The sequence below is a fragment of the Mus caroli genome, chromosome 2, assembly GCF_900094665.2.
Source record: "Mus caroli chromosome 2, CAROLI_EIJ_v1.1, whole genome shotgun sequence".
NCBI lineage: Eukaryota > Metazoa > Chordata > Mammalia > Rodentia > Muridae > Mus > Mus caroli.
The window spans coordinates 115,181,090-115,194,453 of record NC_034571.1 but is presented as its reverse complement, the minus strand read 5'-3'; the positions used below and the strand labels follow the sequence as shown (position 1 = coordinate 115,194,453).

The following is a 13,364-nucleotide window of genomic DNA, read 5'->3' as shown; positions in this document are numbered from 1 at the left end:
TCCACAGACAGGTTCTGTGGGAGCCAGACGCCCTGGGGACGGTTGTCCCATTAGGACGACCTGCTGCCCCTTGCTTGCCTCAACCCAAGTCCCCGGGGCATTAGCGCCCAGAGAATCAATTGGGAATTTCTCCAAAGTGAGGATGTGTGATCTGAGAAGGGAGGTATTCCGAATAGATGGGATCATTTGGCATTGGGCACCTTTTCAGAAACTCTCCGAAGGTTGTTCTGCCTTTGATTGACAGGAAGAGGACCCACCATTTTGCACCTGAGAAAACAGGCCTAGAGGGGTTAGGAGACATCTATCTCCTCATGCTGCCTGGACGACTTTGTCTCAGGGCAGAGCTAGAATAGCTGATGCCCTGAAGGAAGCCAGGCCGACTGCAGCTCCCTGAGGACTCCTCTCTGTCCTTCCTGATCGCTGTCAGCAGCCTAACACAGCCCAGAGTGAGCAAGGGCTATTCAGTCTTTGCTGCTTTTATTCAGTAGATACTGGAGAGATGCCTGGACCACCGTGGCAAAGCCCACTGGGTGGATGATTTCCTTAGCTCCACTTTGACCTAAGGCAGCAAAAAAGAAACCCCAAAGGGGGAAACACCGTTTATTTGCAAAAGAGACCACTGGAAGAGGGAGATGAAGAGGGGCACTGCTCCAGGCGGTTAGTGGGCACAGAAAGGTCTGACTACATTTTACATTTTGAGAGATCAGTTGTTCAGTTAGGCTGGTCCTGAGGGTTTCTGTAAGTTGCCCTTGGCTACTCTAAGACATCTCCCAACCATTTTGAAGAGAGGAAGAACACAGAGTGAAGAGGACTCGAAGACGCCAGCATCCATATTTTCACTCTAACTCAGTTACTTACACAAACTTGACAGGTTATCTACTGTCAAGTTTTTGCTTAATTCTCACTTTGTCCCAACCCAAAAGCTCCCCTACTTCTGAACCTATAGTTCTTAAACAGTGCTCCTTCGACAAACTCAAGACACATTCTGGCCCTAGAGATCTCTGAGCCCACACATGATGCCTGAGCGAGGCTACCTGGACCAAGTTGGCAGGTGGAAAGGGCCAAGGCTGAAGTGGCCAGAAATGAAGAGTCCTGGGTTAAGGCACAGGCCAAAGCCCCTGCTGTCCCAGCAGGGCAGTAGTGGGCATAGTTGCTGGGCAGGAGGCCTAGAAGTTCTCATAATGGTGAGAGAAATGAGTCCTGTCCTGCCTGTTGATGAGCTGACAGGCCTTCTCTACATTCTTAGTCATGCCAGGGGGACCACAGCTAAATACTCCAATCTTCCGGACCTGTTGGAGGAGGAAGAGCCAGAGATGAACATATTTACTGGTAGAGCTGGATCAGTATTCAAAACAGTAGCCAGGTTCATGTTCCTGGTGCAGGTTAGCTTTATGGTCCTGTTAAAGGCCATCCATTGTTCACACTCAAGGTTTATTTTGTACCATGTATGGTGAGGGCTGGCTCACTGTAAGTCTAGCTCAATTTTGTAAGTGCTAGGTCAGTGTAAAAGGACCAACTGAGTCAATGTTCAAATTGAGGGACAGCTTGGTGTATGTGATATCTGTGGCCAGCCCACTCACTATTCATGATGAAAACTTAGTTCCACATCCAGGGGGAGAGCTGGCTTAGTATTAATGGTGAGTATAACCCTGATTGTATAGTAAGGAATATTTCTATTACTGAGCTCCTCTGTTTTGGTGGATGAACTTAGGCCTCAAAGTTGGCAGATCTCTGTTCCCTTCATCCATCATTACTTCCTTCCTTCCTACCTTAGGATGGCCCTCCATCTATGTTTCTCCAGTCTGTAACATTCCAATCTCCCAAGAGATGGCTTCTCAGCGGTGACCAGTTGTTTCCTTAATAGACTAGGATTGAGAGCTTTGCTCAGCCCTCGGGTGACCAAAGGAGTCGAGAACTAAGATATGAAGTATACTTACCTGGGGGTGGACTTCCTGCAGAGAGTTGAAAAAGGGCTCAAAGGGAGGGCGACCAAAGTGGGTGATGGAGCGCAGGCCCGTGAACAAACTCCTGTTCAGCACCTTCTGGAAGTGCCGCTCACAGATGTACTGGCGAATGAAATGGAGGAGGAAGGCCATTGCTAGGACCAACCCTTGGCCCTGGAGTGGCCCTCCTGCCATGCCTGACTGGCCCTGACCTACCAGCATGGTGGTCCTGAGGTCGAACTTCTCAGCCAGCTGAGTAATGTAGATGTGCACAGACACCAGGTCCTGGCGGTCATTCTCCTCCACCTCCCGGATGATGTCAGCCAGCCACTCAAACTGTCGCTGCGTTCTTGTCACCCAGATGAAGTAGATCTGAGGACACACACTGGGGCTCAGAGCCAGCTCAGCTTGGCTTCCCTATAGATCCTGGATCTCAACATGGAATTCTGACCTCAGCTAGTCTGTTCCTATCCCTAGACCACCTAGGAAATAGAATGTACAGGAAGTAGGGCCAGCTTCAATACAGAGATGTATTTTGCCCTTGGACAGAGTGGTGGGAGTGAGAAGCGATCTCACCAAAGAGCCTTCCACCACTGAGCTGAAGGTCTGTCAGGTCCAAGGCAGCTTCCTCAAGCCAAGCCCATCCTAGTGTGAGCAGCTGCCTAGAGGCAGAACTTTTGAGCTGAAAGGCATTTCATAGAGCTGCCACCCTAGGGATCTTTAGCTGCCTGAAATGTGATTAAAAAAAGAAAGGAGGCCTCCCTGGCAGGAGCCAACTCAAGCTTTCAAGAGGATAAGCCAGGTACCGCAAGTGAAGGAACAGAAGAGCTGGCACCCTCTTGAGTGCAGGCAGCACATAGGCTGGGCCTCTGCCTGCCACATTCCAGCACACCTGATTCACTTGCCAGGCCCAGAGAGACAAGCAAGGACCTGCCACTCGGTCGGAATTACAGAAAAGGGGGCCTGAAGCCTTAGCTATGTTGCTAGGGCCAACCCACCTGCAAGTCCTACCTTGGTACCTCCCCTGGATCCTGAGACCTAAGCCAGTTTTACTTGTGCCCCACCCCAAAGGCACCCTTCCCTCTCCCAGCCAGTGCTCCAAGGGCTGGCCTCTTCTGGATGAGGGAATGTAGTTTCGTTGCTTGCTTGTTTTGTTTTACCTTCCTTGAGCCTTTCCTGGAGAGACTTCCCACAAGTAACTCCTATGTGGGCACTCCTATGAAGGAGCTCTTGGAAATGGGGTGGGGGCCTTACGGACATCAGTATACCAACTCTGCCCATCAGAACACCCTGACATCTTTCCAACATACTGCCCCTCTCCAGGTTTCAGACTGACTGGCCTTTGCCCAAATATCAGAGACAAGAATGGAAGCAGGAGATGCAGTCATTGTTAGGCAAATGGGGGTTGGTACTCACCTTCTTACAGAACACTTGGCAGCTGACTGATGACTTGAAAACCAGGTCTTTGAGGATGGAGGCAAAGGGAGTGACTCCAATACCTCCTCCTACCAACACTGACACCTCAAACTTATGCCACTCCTGGTGGCCCTCTCCAAACGGTCCATCGAGGTACAGCTGTAGGGAGTGCAGTGGTTTTTAAATTCAGCTTGGCCATCATTCTGAAGCCAGAAGTGGAAACAGTAGGCAGGGGTAGGGAGTTATATGACATCAGCAAAAATACAGGGTGGGGTTGGATCTGTGTCTTTTCTGGAACAGCAAGTCTCTGGATTGTGGAAGAGGGTACAATGGGGAGCCTGAGATGCTGGGGGAATTGAAGAGTGAATAGATATCTGAAGTCAGGGCACCTTTGGGTATCTGGCACAGGTGTCACCCGTTGGGGGTGAGTAGATCTCCCTGAGGCGAGTGGTCCAGGGTCCAGCCGCCCGGATGTGCAGGCTGAGTGTGTCCTCATGGGGTGCAGAAGTCAGTGTGAAAGGGTGATACTCGGTGGTTCCCAGAGCCAGGCACGCAATCCGAACCCACTGCCCTGACTTATACTCAAAGCCCTGGGGCCTCTGGAACCGCAGGTGGGTCACTCCTAGGAAGGGATGATGCAAGAAACTGTTGCCTTGGACCTAGCAACAGTATGGTCTCCAGAAGTTCCTCCAACCTCAGCTCTGTTAACAAGTAGAAATTCCCTTATAGAGCCTTGCCTTAAGGAGGAGCGGGGGATGCACAGGGCAAGAGGAAGCCTGGCCCAGTCTCCTCCACAATCTGTCTTAAGCAGGGCCTAATCTAGCAAAGAACGTTTCTCATTGAATTACTCCTCCCAATGGCTCCAGGCCCCTTCTGCCCTCACTGGGCAAGGCCAGTAGACTTGAGTGGTCCAGACACTGTTTGTGCCTGGTCAGTTGCCTTAGTAGCCAAGCTGGTTCCCTCATGACCTCCAGGCTTGTACCTGATGGCAGCAGCTCAGCCTTCACCACGCTGATCTCCACCTTCTTCCGGCTCAGGCTCACCAGCTTGTCCCCCACATAAATAATTGCAGGGACCAGGAAGAAGATGTGGAACCGGGGCATCTGGATCAGAGCAAAGCTGCCATGTATGATGAGCTGCACAAACCAAAGAATATGGCTCAGACGAGAGGTACACACAACAGACTGTGGGGCCAGCTTTGTCATTAGACCCTATGAACTTCTCCACAGGGGCATCTATTCCCCACCTCACCATCTAGGCTCTAAAACAACCATTGCCACCGCCATCCTCCAAAGCATGGCAAAGGAATACTAGCATCCTAGACATAGCCAAGTTGACTCCCACCTGGACTCTGTAAGATAACCTACTGTGTGTATTTCACAAGTGTGTTGGGGAGGGGGAAGGGCTGATCTCAGATGTAGCCCATGCTGGCCTTGAGCTTGTGGTGATCCTCCTGCCTCAGCCTTCTGAGTGCAGGATTTACAGGCCTGTGTCAACACACCTGGCCAATGTGACCCTTTGAAGTCCTTTTTCATCATGCCTTCTGTCTAAAGAGCCTTAGTGAACCTTCCATTATACTCTCTGGCCTTGCAGCACTCTGGCCTCTAGAACCCTTCTGGCTGGTTCTTCCTCCCTGTTCCTCAAATACAAGTCTTTTGGGTTCTGAATCTTTGCACTTAACAGGGCTAAGGCGAAGCCTGGGCTTCCTACTCCTAGCGCTTCCCATGGCAGTTTCCACCCCCTCCCCAAGTTTCAGCAGAAATGGAGCCTCTTCGGCCTTGTGTCAGTCACATCACATCTCCTTGTTAACTTGATCTGCCATCATCCATAATCAGCCTTTGCTCGTTCCCATGCCTATCATTGTCCTGAATGGTCTGAGGAGGCGGGGACTCTGCTAGCATCATTTTGGTTCTTCGCAGTGCCTGCTGGGTACCCACTTCGTACTCAGTAATGGCCAGGAAGAGGACGTCCTGCTTATCCCACCTTTTGGTGGCTAAGAACACCTAGCTAGTCTACCTTTTCAATGAAAGAGCCTGACAGACTATAACCACCTCTACATAAGATTCTCTCCCTTCCTCTCTTTTGTTCTCTAGGGTTTAAGCCTAGAGAACAAAACACTTGCTAGACTAGTGTTTACCACAGAGCTACATCCAAGCTCTTTTCTTACTTTTTTGTTTTGAGGAAGCCTTAATGATTCAATTAGGCTAACCTTGAACTCACTCTGTAGACTGAGCAGGCTGTGAACTTACAGTACTACTTCAGGCTCCCAAGTAGCTGGGACTGTAGGCATGTGCTATCAGCCCCCTACTGCAAGGTTTTCTTTAAGGTCATGCCTGCTTCTTCTCTGTAGCCTGTGACACTAGTGACCCCCTCCTCACCTCCGTGTCTCATAGCTATTTCAGCAACAGTGCTCTTCTGGTTCTGCCTCAGCCTTCCTGGCCACCATTCCACTGTCATCCCCAGTCATGGGTGTGGTCCAAGCTTAGTTTCCTCACCCATTGCTCTTGTCTTTCTGTGCTCCACCATGCCCATGGGCTCTAATGAGCCATAACCATTCTGCCTTATCTGCCACCTCCACATGTCGCCAGCTACCCAGGCCTGTCTCCTTTGTCCCTGGATAGTCTGTCACGTTTCCCACCCTACATCGGTGTGCATGCCCTTCTACCTGGATTGCTCTTTAGTTCCTACTCAGCCTTGTCACTGTTTCGCTCTCTCTTCTAAAGCTGTGGTCTGAGTCCCATTTTCTCTCAAAGTCGCCCCTGACCAGTTCAGTGTAAGTAAAACTTTCCTCCTTGACTTTCTAGGCCTTACTGTTGGGACATTCTGCTCAGCAGTTCCTTCTGTTTGGTGTGCATGTGGCACTGATTTCTGCAGCAAATCCTAAATTCCTAAAGGTGGGGTTTAGTGTTGCCACCTGTTGGGCCTCCCTCAGAGCTAAGACAGAAGAGACCCTTGGTTGCTATCTGTTTCATTGAAATCAGGCCTCTTGTTCAGGAATTCCTTCCCCAGGAAAGAGTTCCAAATTTTTAAAGCTCTCCTTCATGGTGGGGCAGTTCAGTTTCTGAGTTGCCAGCTTAGACATTCTTTCTCAGGGTCTGCTCTATACTGGGGTCTTTTACTTATAACTTTCCTTTCTGGCCAGAGCCAAGTGCCTTCCTCCACCCCCTGTGATAAGTGATAAGATAGTTGCTATATCCCCGATCTCCCTCCCCACATATAAAAGGTTCCCAATCTGCCAGGCTAGAGCTGCCCAACAATCCAGTGTTGTCTACAACCAGCAATGAATCAGGAAGTAGTCTTGGACTTAGTGGATCAAGCTAGCCACTCTACAGGATCTCCCTCTAGTTTTATCACCAGGAAACAAGAAACAACATTTTCGTAGCAGAAGCAATAGGCAGAAGGCTAGGGATCCACACATTTTTGGATAGGTAGGAAATTAGTGGGAAGGGAGGAGATTAGTTAGCCACAGCTCCCAGAGGAGGGAGCGGTTCTTTGGAAATAAACATCAGCAGTTCTAGGAAATATCCTAAGCCAAGCCTGATAGTTATTTCAGAATCAGGATGTGCTGAGCCACAGGCAAACTCTGTGTGTGTGTGTGTGTGTGTGTGTGTGTGTGTGTGTGTGTGTGTGTGTGTGTGTGTGTGTGTGTGTGTGTGTCCGTGTCCCAGCTATTAGTGAAGACAGAGCTGCATCTGGGAGGAGAGGGGTGGGGTAACAGGATCAAGCCACACCCAGGCAGTGGTACATTCTTACTCTTCATCTCAGAACAAAGGAGATCCCTGTATGCTGCTCTATTAGGAAATAAAAATGCCAGTCATGGGGGCTTAGGCTCTGTGAATGCTAGCAGCCAAGCCATCAGTCATCAGGTAGAAAAAGTGAAGGCCTCAGACCTGGGTACAGTGCCCTCTGCAGAGTACTGTGTACCTGAGGAAGGTGGGCAATCTGTGTAGTAGCACAGGGAGCCAGGTCAGAGTTGGCTCGGGAGTTGAGGTGAATCAGCTGATGACAAGACAGTGAAAGGTGAAAGGATCAGAAGAAGGGAGGAAACATGAGAAAAGAAGACCCTGGGTTGAGAAGGAGCCAGTGTAAGAACAGCAACAGTAGAACCCAGCCTCTGCTTGGACCAGCTCTCACTGATACTGTCAGGCATTGTCTCTGAGTCCTGAGTTAGCTGACAGGCCAGTGTCATGACATCTCCTGGGGAAGTGAGTCTACATCAAAGGAATGCCACATCTGTTCTCTGCTCCCCTCTCTGCCTCCTCCTGGCTGCAGGTTCTTGCTGTAAACCTCCTCCATCCTCAAAAGGTCTAAGAGATCCCTTCCTCTGCCACCTAGCCTCTGACTGTCTTCAAAGACCCAAGCCATTCTGTCTCTGGTATCTGGACCTGAACTCTCTCCTTGGAGCCCAGACCATCTGCACCTCTGTCTGTCTGCCTGTCCATGGTGTTGATAACACTTAGAAGCTCCTTATCCTCCAGTAACCCATCTCGGCGTCCTCTTGAACCATTTGCTCCATCCGAAACCTAACAAGTTGGAGTCTTAAAGTACATCTTATCAGCAATCTGGCTGGTGGTTTGAGTGACCTTATTAACCTTACAAGTGTTGTTTGGCCGGATGATGCGGCTAACGCTGTCTCAGATGAGATCAGAACAGAATAGAACCCTTTAAACTTCCTCCAAAAGAATAATTCTTCCTTAAGGTGCAAGAAGTCCACTATGGAACCAAAAACCAGCCACTCAAAGGTAGAGAAGAACTGGAAAGAAATGGTGAGGGGAAGTCTGTGAGGAATGTGGATGAGCCTGGCAGGGCTACTACTGAAAAAAAAAAAAAAAAAAAAGCCCATGGAAAGGAGGGCATCTTCCAAGAGCCGCATAATGGGGCCAACCTACTGGAGAGCACCACTCTATAATTTCCATCTTTGTAGAGGGGCGTGGAGAAATGGATACTTGAAATAACTTAGGGGATGGAAAACCAATGTCCCAGCTTCCATGGCCTCCCAAGGAATGTCTTTTGTATACCCCACAGGCCTGGACCACGGCCAGAACCCCTCACCAGAATGTAGAGAAAAATGTAGAGGTGATGGGTCAGCCAGAAGCCCCGGAAACTGCGGCGGCGGAAGTGGTGGGAGGCGAAGACGTACATGATGGCCAGGGCCAGGAGCAGGAGGACCCCAGTGAGACCTGTGAAGAGGACAGGAAGCAGAAGACTGAGGGACAGTGCAGTGTGGAGGGTGTGTCCTGGGGTATTCAGTCATGTCCCTCTCTACACCTGTCTGAACTGGAGGGATGACAAAGTGGTCTTGAACTTAAGTATGCCCAGATCATAGGTACCGTTTGATTCAACAGAGCCACTTCATCGTCTATAGCTGTAATCCTTTCCACCTGTGTCATCACATTTTTTTAAAGTGTCACCCCTTTTCCTGACCCTCAGGTTCTCAAGAACAAGGACCACACTAGGCTGTCTCACCACTGATCCTCCTGCCTGTTGCCAGGCCTGGCACACTGCAGGCTTTGTATAAATGTGTGCTGGATGAATTGAATGCACAGAAGCCTCTAAATGAGACATGGGGAATAGCATGCTCTGTCCCCATGGTGTCAAAACTACACCAACCACTGATTATCATAGGATTTGACATGAACTCTGAACCAATATGTGCATGGGACCATACTAACCTAGCAGATTGCCAGAGTTCTTTGTCCAGCCTGGAGTTGATAGAAAGCTCCATCCTCTTTCATGGAGGATCCCATGCCAAGGGTACAGAGAGGGTAATACTAGAGCCAGGTTGGGGGTGTAGAAACCCAGAATAGCCTCCAGTGATCAAGGAGGAGAGAGACAGTAATTAGGAAGATTAGAGCCCTGATGTGTGGAGAAGCGAAGGTTAAGAGGGGATTGAACCACAGCCTGTAAACTTGTGAGTAGAGAGAGGAGCATAAATACAGTCTTATCCACCAAATCCCAGTGTGTCAAAGTCAGCGAGCACACTCTGAAGTTCAAAGCAGTAGGATTACCAAAAAAAAAAAAAAAAAAAAAAAAAACCCTGCTGCATTTCACAGAAAGGAGTGCATAGAAAACACATTACCCCCAAGAGGGTACAGACTGAAATATAAATAGGTTTAGGACAAATCTTAATAGATTCACAGCTATTAGTTCTGAAATGGGTGATTGTAGGAAGCTAGAAATATGCTTTCTCCACCCACCCACCCCCACCATGACCTTTGTCAAGAAATCTTACGGTGTGGGTAGGGACTTATGTCTGGTTTGATAAAAAGCCAAGTCCTTCTTCCATGCAGCCGGGACACAGCATTTCTCAAAGCAAACATCACGACAGGTATTTGTATTATGAAAAGGGACCTACTCCCCAGCCGCCTGAGAACTGAACCAGACTGGAGGCCAGTAAGCCTTTTCCAGGGAGGAACTAGCTCAAGGATGAGGGAGTTATAATGCAGTCAAACTAAGTCTTTCTGCCTCTGTCCTCGGGGACACTGTAAGAGTTGAGGAAGTTTAGCTGTTCAGTGACAGAACCCAGAGCCTGGAGTTTGGAGTGAAGCCTAGACATTGATAGAAGGGAAGGTCTCTCACCTGGCACAGTCTGGAAGAACCACCAGTAATACTTCTGAGGGAACTCTGACCTGTGCAGATGACACAGCAAAGGCGTGAGCTGAGCTCTCCGGGACCTCTCCTAGAGTTTCCAGAGGAACAGCACAGCCTAGTCACCAGTCTCTCCTGCCAATGGCTCAGCTTGGTCATTGTCACTTTATCCCAGAAAGTGACACTGTCCTCTAGGCCAAGTAAATTTCTCCTCTCCCTTCAAGAAATTCACTCCTGACACACACTTACCCATCATCGTGGAAGAGGCCAGGGAAGAGGCAAGAGAGGACACTCAGCGGACTGATGGAGAACAGGTACACATTCACTACGTGGCCAGCACTGTGTAAGACTAAGAAAGACCAGACAAGGTGGTGAGCCCAGAGACAGCCCAGCGAGGGTGCACAACAAACAGGGCAGACTGAAACAGCACCTTTGGGGGCTGGGCTGCTGACCTGTAATCAACCTCCCACTCCTTCCCCATTCCACCCACGAAGAACACAGCCACAAGTCTGAAATTATACCACTGGAAGCACATTCCTTTGGTTTCTTTCACAGATCTGTTTTAAAGCATAAGAACTAGGAAAGCAGTCATTTGTATCCTTGTGCTAGAGTCTTGGTAGACTGTCAGAAGTTGGGGCAGGGATGCCCTTGAAAATGCAGGAAAAGCCATTCAGGGAAAGGTAGGTTCCTGGGCTTCATTTCATCCCACAGCCCAGCTAACTCCATCCTTATGGAGAAGGCCATCCAAATCGACATTAAAGTTAGGTGCAAAGGACAGTGGGAGGAGTCTGACAGGAGAGGAAGCCACCAAGGGCAAAAGGCACCAAGAGAAAGCCCAGAGCAGCAGCCCCTGCCTGTGAGGATGATGGCTGTGGAGGCAATGAGGCGATGGAAGTCCACGGCAGCATCGAAGGGAATGTAGCGGTTGAGGAAGGTCTCCCGCAAGAAGGTGATGAGGTTGCGGCACATGGTGAGCAGGATGTAAGAGAACATGAAGGAGATGCTGGCCGCTGTGCCCCGGGACAGGATGATGCCTACACGTGTGGTATCGGTGATGCCACTGTGGTGAGCCACAAACGCATAGTCTGTGGAAAGGAAACAGTGAGGCTGTAGGCGACGCTGTTGTCCTTTACTGCAGCTCGCCCTCCCCCCCAACCCCAACCCCACATCGGGATGTGTGTCACTCACAATAGATCCAACTCCCTGCCCCAGACTTGCGGTATGTGTCACTCACAGTAGGCTCTCTCCAGGAAGAGCGCCCCAGTGATGGTGTAAAACACCGCTACACAGCCAATGTGGCGCCTGTAATTCTCAATAAAGCGCTTGAACTGCTGCACCGTTTGGTGGCGGCGGCTGCGTTGAAACTTCTCTCGGTGTGCCTCAGTGAACAGTAAGGGCTGGAATGAAGTTACCCTAGGAGAGAGGTAGCCTTTGGCTTGTCAAACTCAATACAATGGGAACCTGCTACCCCAAGGGACAGCCTGGGAAGGACCCTCTTGCAGCAGGGTTCAGACCTGAAGGCTTTGCCCCCACTGTCTAAGTGAGGGCTGACTTCCAAGTAGTTATTTCAACTCTGCGGATACACTCCATCTACACCAGGATTCATTCACAGACAGTCCCTTCCTCTCCCTGTTTGTAGTTCCTACTAGGCACCCACAGTGAGGCTTTAGAAGGCTCAAGAGGCCTGTCACAGTTAGCTTTAGTAGTCAGCTTGCCACGTCTGGTATCTGATTGGCATACTTATGGGACATTCTTTTTTTCCTTAATTAATGTCAGCAGACCCAACCCACCATGGGCAGTGCCATCCCTAGGCAGGTTGCCTAGGCTGTGTAAGAAAGGTAGCTGAACAAGCTGGAGGAAGCGAGCCAGTAACCAGTGTTCCTTTGTGGTCTCTGCTTCAAGCTCCTGCCTTGCCACCTCTCTCTGATATATTGTAACCTGTAAGCCAAATAAGCCCCTTTCTCCCCAAGTTACTTGTAGTCATGATTTTATCCTAGCAATAAAAACCTAATGAGGGCAGGGCATCTATTGAAGACCCTCCTGACTTCCCACGCAGAGGGAGAAAACAGCCTTGAGTTTCCCTTGCCCTTCCTATCATTCCAGTACGCATCAGTACAGTGCACCAGACTCACTGTACGAAAGCATTCTGGGGCAGAGAGTATTTATCTGCCAGTAAAGCCGAGAGCCCTGAACCACTCAATGGATTGTTGAAGGGATGCATGGACTTTAGAGGCACAACAGGCATACTTTTTGCCAAACCTCCGTCGAATCTCTTGAGGAGGGTCTGTGTCCATGGGGCACTGCAGTCTCTGTGGTGATGACGCAGTCTTCATGTTGTTTCGGGCACAGTGGGCACTCATTCTGGGCGAAGGGCTAGGAAGGAAAGGCAAAAGGTACCATCTGACTCCTGCTCTGCCTCCAAACCAACTTTGTCCGGGAAAGATCAAAACCCTCCACATGGGACAGCAAGATTCCCGCAGATAGGCAGACACAGAGAGAATGAGTCCCTATTGAGGCCTCCATATATAACTGTGTCCTCTACAGGACATTTGGCCCAAGCAGGAAACAAGCTTTGCTGAAACTCAGCAGGCTTTCTTCTCCTCATCCTGAGGAAGGATGTGTCTGTCCACTCGGAGGAAGTGGGGCCCTTTTCTATTTGCATGAAGGTGCTACAATAGATAGTGGTGGTGGTGGTGGGGCAACCTCAGCCATTCTTGGCAAAATGACAACTACCCAATACATGCAGACAGGAGCTTACCAGATCTTCTCCTGGCTGATGTAGGAGGCTCGCCGGCAGAGGTTCTTGATCACTTCCGGCACTTCCACACCTGGGTTGCAGAGCTTGGTTAGGGGACAGCTCAGTGCCCAGAGTCTAGGAGAGCCTGGCTCGCTGCACAGGGTCCCCCTTTTCCTATGCCCAAGCCTGTAGAAAGGCTCCACTAAAAAGAGATCCCAGCCTCAGCTCTTGGCCCCCGTAGGAACTGCACTTACCTATCAGTGATAGATAGCGATAAGGGAGGTCACTGAAAAGTCTTTCTATTCTGTGTTTGAAAATGTTCAGAATAAAACCCTGGAGGCTTCATCTCATTGTTCTGTCAGAGCTGTACAAAGCAAGGTCGAACTGCAAATGCAAATTCTTAGGAGGTCTGGGGCCTCCAAGGGGCTTCTAAGTTCTGAGCCAACACCAAAGACATCTTGGCTTATGATAGACTGATCTATGTGGAGTTCAAGTGCTTAAAGATTTACTTATTTTAATTTTTTTTTTTTTTTTTTTTTTTTTTTGGTTTTTCGAGACAGGGTTTCTCTGTATAGCCCTGGCTGTCCTGGAACTCACTTTGTAGACCAGGNGGAACTCACTTTGTAGACCAGGCTGGCCTCGAACTCAGAAATCCGCCTGCCTCTGCCTCCCAAGTGCTG

At 49.7% G+C, this 13,364-nt stretch overlaps 1 protein-coding gene across 1 annotated transcript in view; it reads right to left on the bottom strand.

Moving 5' to 3' along the window:
• Nucleotides 1-584: 584 nt before the first annotated feature.
• The window catches only part of Duox1 (dual oxidase 1), a 32,229-nt gene continuing 19,449 nt past the window's right edge, over nt 585-13,364 (bottom strand). Inside the window, exons 21-33 of the mRNA XM_021155881.1 lie at nt 12,706-12,775; nt 12,195-12,320; nt 11,182-11,360; nt 10,802-11,032; nt 10,197-10,296; nt 9,939-9,988; nt 8,412-8,539; nt 4,342-4,495; nt 3,749-3,981; nt 3,360-3,518; nt 2,160-2,315; nt 1,938-2,066; nt 585-1,289 (exon numbers count right to left, since the gene is read on the bottom strand). Of these exons, the coding sequence (XP_021011540.1) occupies nt 1,167-1,289; nt 1,938-2,066; nt 2,160-2,315; nt 3,360-3,518; nt 3,749-3,981; nt 4,342-4,495; nt 8,412-8,539; nt 9,939-9,988; nt 10,197-10,296; nt 10,802-11,032; nt 11,182-11,360; nt 12,195-12,320; nt 12,706-12,775 (1,838 nt within the window). The 3' untranslated portion in view covers nt 585-1,166. The remainder of the gene's footprint in view (nt 1,290-1,937; nt 2,067-2,159; nt 2,316-3,359; nt 3,519-3,748; nt 3,982-4,341; nt 4,496-8,411; nt 8,540-9,938; nt 9,989-10,196; nt 10,297-10,801; nt 11,033-11,181; nt 11,361-12,194; nt 12,321-12,705; nt 12,776-13,364) is intronic.